The sequence below is a fragment of the Poecilia latipinna genome, unplaced genomic scaffold (genome assembly GCF_001443285.1).
Source record: "Poecilia latipinna isolate Pla-1442-1.1 unplaced genomic scaffold, P_latipinna-1.0 Scaffold1295, whole genome shotgun sequence".
NCBI classification, from domain to species: domain Eukaryota; kingdom Metazoa; phylum Chordata; class Actinopteri; order Cyprinodontiformes; family Poeciliidae; genus Poecilia; species Poecilia latipinna.
Genome location: NW_015113911.1, coordinates 6961 through 12770, shown reverse-complemented (window position 1 = coordinate 12770; position 5810 = coordinate 6961). Strand labels below are relative to the sequence as shown.

The following is a 5810-nucleotide window of genomic DNA, read 5'->3' as shown; positions in this document are numbered from 1 at the left end:
TGTTCAGCTGCTGTGTGTGAAACTTGTTGGTTTGTTGGGGATTTAGCTGAATTTAACTGTAAAATCTAAACGCTGAGGTAAAACGGAGCAGTGCAGATGATCAACCCTGTTTCCTGGTTAAACACGGAGGACATTAGAGGAACACATGGTGGGTAAACAAAGTTCTGGATCTCACCCAATCAGCAGCCGGCTGGGTCTGACATCATCACTGCATAAAGGAAACCCGTCCAGAGTCAAGTTCTGGTTCTGAACTGTCGGATCAAAGCGATCCTCCCAGCTGATTGCAGCGAAACAGAACCATGAGGCGGAAACAGACACTAACTGTTCCAGACCACTAGGTGGCGCCAGAGAGGCAGGGCGGATTTCAGAGCATTAGCTTGGACTCGGTTAATCAGATACAAGGCACTATAGATTTTGCTATAGAACGGCTAAACCAGGAGAAGAAGAAGACAGAGGGCGGGGCTTCACCACCAGGAGTTCAGGGACGGAACGATGGAGAGAACGTAGCGATCGGTGCGGTGGTTAGGACTGCATCTCAGCGCGGAGCATCCATGGAAACCAGCAGCAGAACAGCAACCTGCAGCGGAGAGAGGAGAGGTTCTAGTTCATCCATCCGGGTTCTATGGTTCTGACAGAACCTGGTTCCATAAACGCATCGCTTCAAAACCACTTCCATCTCAAATTAAAGCTGTCAGGAGTCCGTCTGCACCAAACAGCTGGATCCGATCAAACCGTAACGGTTCTGAGACGATAAGCTGCTGACCCAGAAATGACCTTTGACCCATGTTGGTCAGAGTACTTCTCACCTGGATATGGAGCTCTCGGAGGTCAGATCTTTAGGAGATCGCATGGTGTGGAAGTTCCTTTTCGGCTGTGACACTGCAGGGAAACAAACGGGTCAGGTTCTGTTCGCCTGAGTCAGACCAGAACTTTTCTGTTTCTAGCGATCTGAGCAGAACTTACTGGAGACTTGATGAACCTTCTTCACCATGGAGCCGTCATTCTGGGAGCCTTCTTTAGGTCCTCCGATCCTGAACAACCAACAACGACTCAAACCGTCACTTTCACGCTCCAGAACCAGGCCTGCCTTATTACAACCAGCAACACCGGGTTCTGTCAGGCAGTCCTACCTCTGGACCCGGGAGGGCGGAGCAAACACTCCATATTTGGGCAGGCAGCTGAAGTATCGGACCCCGAACACCGAGCCATCGTGTTTCCCAGTGGGCTGGTCCAACTCTACACCAAACCAGAACCCTGAGGGGCACCAGAGAGACCGGGTCAGACCAGAACATCGCCTCCTCTTTGCTTCATCTGGACCTCTGTTTCAATGTGCTGGTTGGTTCAGACTACAGAACTGACCTGGAGCAAAATCCGTCTTCCCGTAGAAGCGAACGATGCCGAGTTTCTGACCCGCCACCAGAACCTGGTCCCCCACCTCCACGTTTGTCCCCTCCGGGTCCAGACTAGCCACGGACGTCTTCTTCTTTTGGGCTGAGAACAAACCAACCAGCTCAGTCAGCTCTCCACCAGAACCAGAACCCAGTCAGACCTGATGGTCCCTCACCTTTCTCCTTCTCCTTCTTCTCCTTCTTGGTCTTCCCAGCCAGGCGGGAGGCCAGGTCCATGCGGGGGGTTCTAGGGGTGGAGGTGACCGAGGACGGAGTTGGATCCACAGCTTTGGAAATCTTTGAAACTGGAGCAAAAATACCTGGAGGTCCAAACAGATTAAAACATGAAGAGTGCTGGTCCATTAGAACCAGAACCGGGTCCAGGAAGCTCACCGCTTACCAAGCTTCGGAGGACAGATGAAGTAGCGGACTCCACCCACGCTGCCGTCGTTCTTCCCCTCTGGCTCGTCCAGCTCCACCCCGACCCACTGACCGCTGGCAAACTCCGTGGTTCCACAGAACCGCAGGGTTCCGGTCTGAGGTGGAGACAAAAGGGTTCTGGAATGAGTGAACCTCAATGTGGCTGATGGAGGAGGAAATAAGGAACCAGAGGAACCAGTGTGGGACTACCTTCAGGTCGTCCAGAACCACACGGTCACCCAGCTTCAGCCCCAGCGCCGCCAGCATCAGGTTTCCAGGGATGTTGTCGTAGTTGGGCAGCGTGGCCCTGGGGAGGTTACAGCTGAGCGGCACGGCATCCAGCAGCAGCTGCTTTAGGTCTTTGGCCACCATGGCCGCCTCGGCTTTGTCCAGGCTCATGTCCATCGGGTCCGGAACCACCTCAGCTGGAACCTGGCCCTTATCGTTCTGCAGAAACAAACCTACGGTCTGAGCTGCAGCTCTGCAGGAAGCTGTTGCTCATCAAGCACGGGAAGGTGAGGCAGTGTTTACCCTGACGGTGGGGTTGGCTCCGTGCTCCAGCAGACATTTCACTGCACTCAGGCAGAGGTTGGAGGCAGCGATGTGGAGAGCCGTGCCGTAGTGGAAGTCACTGCATGTGGAGTTCAGCACTGAAGACAGAAGAAGAAGAAGCTGACCTCGTCTCCTGGACTCTGTGGGTGAGTAATAATCTCGTGGGACGGCTCACACTCACCTCTGGGTTTGGCGGCTTTGAGCAGGACTCGGATCAGCTCTGGGACGTCAAAGTAGGCAGCGTAGTGCAGCGCGTTCATGTTGGTCCACCGGCTCCGCAGACTGACATCGGCGCCCAACAACATCAGCTGACTGGTGAGCCGCAGTGCCGCCGCCGGGTCGCCTGGACACAGGGAGGTCCAAACTGAAAGCTGCTCTGGTGGAGGACTGCCACCACCTGGGGGGAGCTTTTACTCACCCTACTGCACAAACATGGTCCTAACATCGGATTGGAAATTCAATCATGGAAGAAAAACCTAGCACCTGTGTCTGGTTTGCTTCATCATCATATTATCTACTCTGAGGACTTGGATCTGTTTCTGATCTTCTGTGACTTGAGGTGAGGATCAGACCTGAAACACCCGATCCTCCTGAGACTCCTAACTCCTCTCCTCTAGCCTCCAGGAACCAGTGGTGATCATTCTGGGTCTCTACCAGCAGTCCTTTCATGACCACAGAAGAAAAACGATGAAGGTTGAAGAGTTACTCACCGACTCCATGAGCTCCGGCCTTACAGCTGTAGTGAAGCAGCGTCATGTCGGTCAAACCGTCTCGGTCATTCACATGGCAACCGCGCTTCAGGATCTGGGAGACACAAACACTGAGTTAGTCACGTCCTGCTGACTGGGAGGACACCTGAAGACACCTGACATTCACAATAACTGAAACTAGGAAAGATCAGTCGTCTGTCCGTATTCCAAGGTGTTCCCAGATGAGCTCCACAGTCCCTCCAGGAAGGTCTTGCCAGTGTCCATCCTGACCCTAACTGACTCCCATCGAGGTGGAGAAGCAGCAGCTCCTGAGCTCCTTCCACCAGGGAGCAACAGGTGAACTTCATCGCCACCATGGGTGAAACCCAAAACACAGCGGCGGCGTAAGTCGCCCTCTCGAGTTGCTTGTCTCCAAGAAATTTACTTGGTTATGAAATTGGCAGGAATTTTGACATTTTCAATGCAGACGGATGAGGCACGAAGGATGAAGAGTCAGGAGATTTTTGTGGAATTAACTGAAATCTTGCTATCAACTCAAATCTACAAAAGATTGTCAGACTACAAAAGTCCTGCTGAGTCATGGTTGGGTCTGGTGAGGCCCAGCTGCTCTGCAGTTCCCTCAGAACGTGGCCTGCCTGCAGCCATTTTGTCTGGCTGCTCTCTGGGTTCTGCTGATGAGATCCTTCATGATCTTATCATTTTAAAGAAAAGTTTTTACACCTTCCATTTCTGCTCTAACAGCCTATTCAGACAAAAAGCACCAAAATCAGAGCATGTCAGTTCTGATTGGAGAAGTGAGGACGTTCTGGTTTCTACTCCGAATCCAGGACTGCTTAATTCACAAATTCACTTCTAGATGTTATTTCATTTTACTTTATTTTATTACAGTGAACTAAAGACGAATGGTGTTTCAGTCTTATACCTGCCATGCTAAACTGAGCTGGCTCCAGCTTAACTCCTGCGGTTCTGACCGTTTGTCCTCACCTCGTTTCCGATGACGTCGATCTTGTGCTGCACCTGCGGGACCCACTGGCGGACGATGGCGAACAGCTCGGGGATGGAGGTCCGCGGGTCGGCCAGGATCTCCTGACACGCCGGGTCGTTTGGGTCAAAGAAGGTGAAGGCTGCAGAGTTAACAGAGTTAGGGAGGAGACAGGATCAGAACCGCTAGAGCCTCTGAAAGAGTCTGTATCATTGAGCCTAAGGAGGTCTGCTCCAGTTGGAGCTCCTGGCGGTGGATCAGGATGGTCTGAAGCTGCAGGTTCATCTGCTGCTTCGCTCTTCCTGCTTCACACTAAGGACCAGAGGAGCAACTAGAGCGTAAAGCTTCACATAGCCCTCGTTGAGGTGACTGCTGTCTCACTAGCTGTTAGCCTGTTGCTAACAGAAGCAGCTCCAGCTCCTCTTCTGTCTTTTGTTTGGAACAATTTTGGTTTTCCTGAAGGAACGTTAAAGGTGACCTAGTGACGGACGATAGGTAAGAAGTTCAGAAAGAATTGTTAAAATGGCCGATGGTGGGAAGTGTATTTGCACATTGGGCTGCTTCACATTCACGGCGTACACTATCAATATTACCTGTGAAACGGGAAGCCTGGTTTATGGTTCACGCATTAAGCTGGATGGAAGGATGTTAGGATGGATGTTAGGGGCTCTTGCAGAGCACGTTCATCTGTACCAGTATTTACCCGATCACTCTCATTTTCAGACAGTACTGTGCCAACATCAATTATGAAAGTGCAAACGTTCAAAAGCCTCACATGTTTCCCTGCCAGCCAGGCATAGTTAAAGTTCAGTCCTCAGGCCTGAACAGATTCAAGAAATCAGAAAAAGAAAGACCAGTTGTGGCAAAATCTGTAAAAATGCAGGAAAAGTGTTTTTGCAGCATAAATTAGATTTTTGTAATTTTAAAATCTCGTCTCATGAGTTTGAGGTCCAATCAATAAATCAGAGTCAGAACTGTCAGTGGATCAGAACCGGTCACCTTCTCCAGTATCGTGTGCTGGTTTTAGGAGGTCTGACGTACCGTAGTCTTTGGGCAGCGGCGCCTGGGCTGACGGGTGGACCACGGCCCGGCGGGCCGGCTCCTGAACCGGACTCTGGTTCTCAGGAACCGGCTCAGCCGCTGGTTCAGTTGGAGGAGCCTCCTCTTCCTCGTCTTCCTCCTGCTCCTCTCGCTCCTCACGCTCTTCCTCCTGCTCCTCCTCGTTCTCCATCTCTGCCCTCTCCTCCTCTAGCTCATATTCCTCCTCTTCCTCGGTCAGCTCCTCGTCCTCCTCCCTCTGAACCCGGGCCTCCTCCTGCTCCTCGTGGTCCTGCCTCTCCTTCTCCTGCTCCTGCATGTTTTCCTCTTTAGTCATGATGAAGGGCGCTGCAGCCGGGCCTGGCGAAGACACAGAGCATGCACAGCATTCAGCCCCTTTACTCTGACACCCCAAATAAAACCCTTGTGTCTGATTTCTGGTTCTGGTCCCAGAGGTTTTTCAGAGAACAACCAGCATCATGTTAACTCTTAGCTTTGTGTTTTAACATATTTTATTTCACCTTTATCTGTGCAGGTGATTCACTGACAGCCAAGATCAACAAAAACAGCCACTTTGAACGGCTTGTTGCTGAAAATGTGCTTTATAAATAAAGTTACCTTACAAATGAAGAAATTCAACGCTTTAGCTTCTTTGCTAACTTTAGCGCACTTAGCTTCCTCTAAATTTTTTTCTGGTAATTTCTAAAGTGCTAATTTGTT

General features: G+C 51.2%; 1 protein-coding gene across 1 annotated transcript; it reads right to left on the bottom strand.

Annotated features, from left to right (window-relative positions):
- Window positions 1-347: 347 nt before the first annotated feature.
- On the bottom strand, window positions 348-5492 carry clip3 (CAP-GLY domain containing linker protein 3). Its single transcript, XM_015055110.1, has 13 exons — window positions 5094-5492; window positions 4055-4194; window positions 3071-3164; window positions 2542-2703; window positions 2340-2458; window positions 2019-2255; window positions 1789-1924; window positions 1565-1708; window positions 1360-1491; window positions 1131-1254; window positions 964-1031; window positions 807-879; window positions 348-577 (listed from the first exon to the last, which is right to left on the bottom strand). The coding sequence occupies exons 1-13, from the start codon at window positions 5425-5427 to the stop codon at window positions 523-525; spliced, it is 1818 nt and encodes a 605-aa protein (XP_014910596.1). The 5' UTR covers window positions 5428-5492; the 3' UTR covers window positions 348-522.
- Between the last annotated feature and the right edge of the window lie 318 nt (window positions 5493-5810).

Bases quoted from the DNA above. Each gene is read 5' to 3' on its own strand.
- clip3 (XM_015055110.1), bottom strand. From the start codon at position 5,427: ATGACTAAAGAGGAAAACATGCAGGAGCAGGAGAAGGAGAGGCAGGAC. The intron at 1,255-1,359 runs GTCAGTTCTGTA...GGTGCCCCTCAG, and splicing joins GAAGACGGATTTTGCTCCAG to GGTTCTGGTTTGGTGTAGAG. The intron at 578-806 runs GTGAGAAGTACT...TCTCCGCTGCAG, and splicing joins TCCGAGAGCTCCATATCCAG to GTTGCTGTTCTGCTGCTGGT.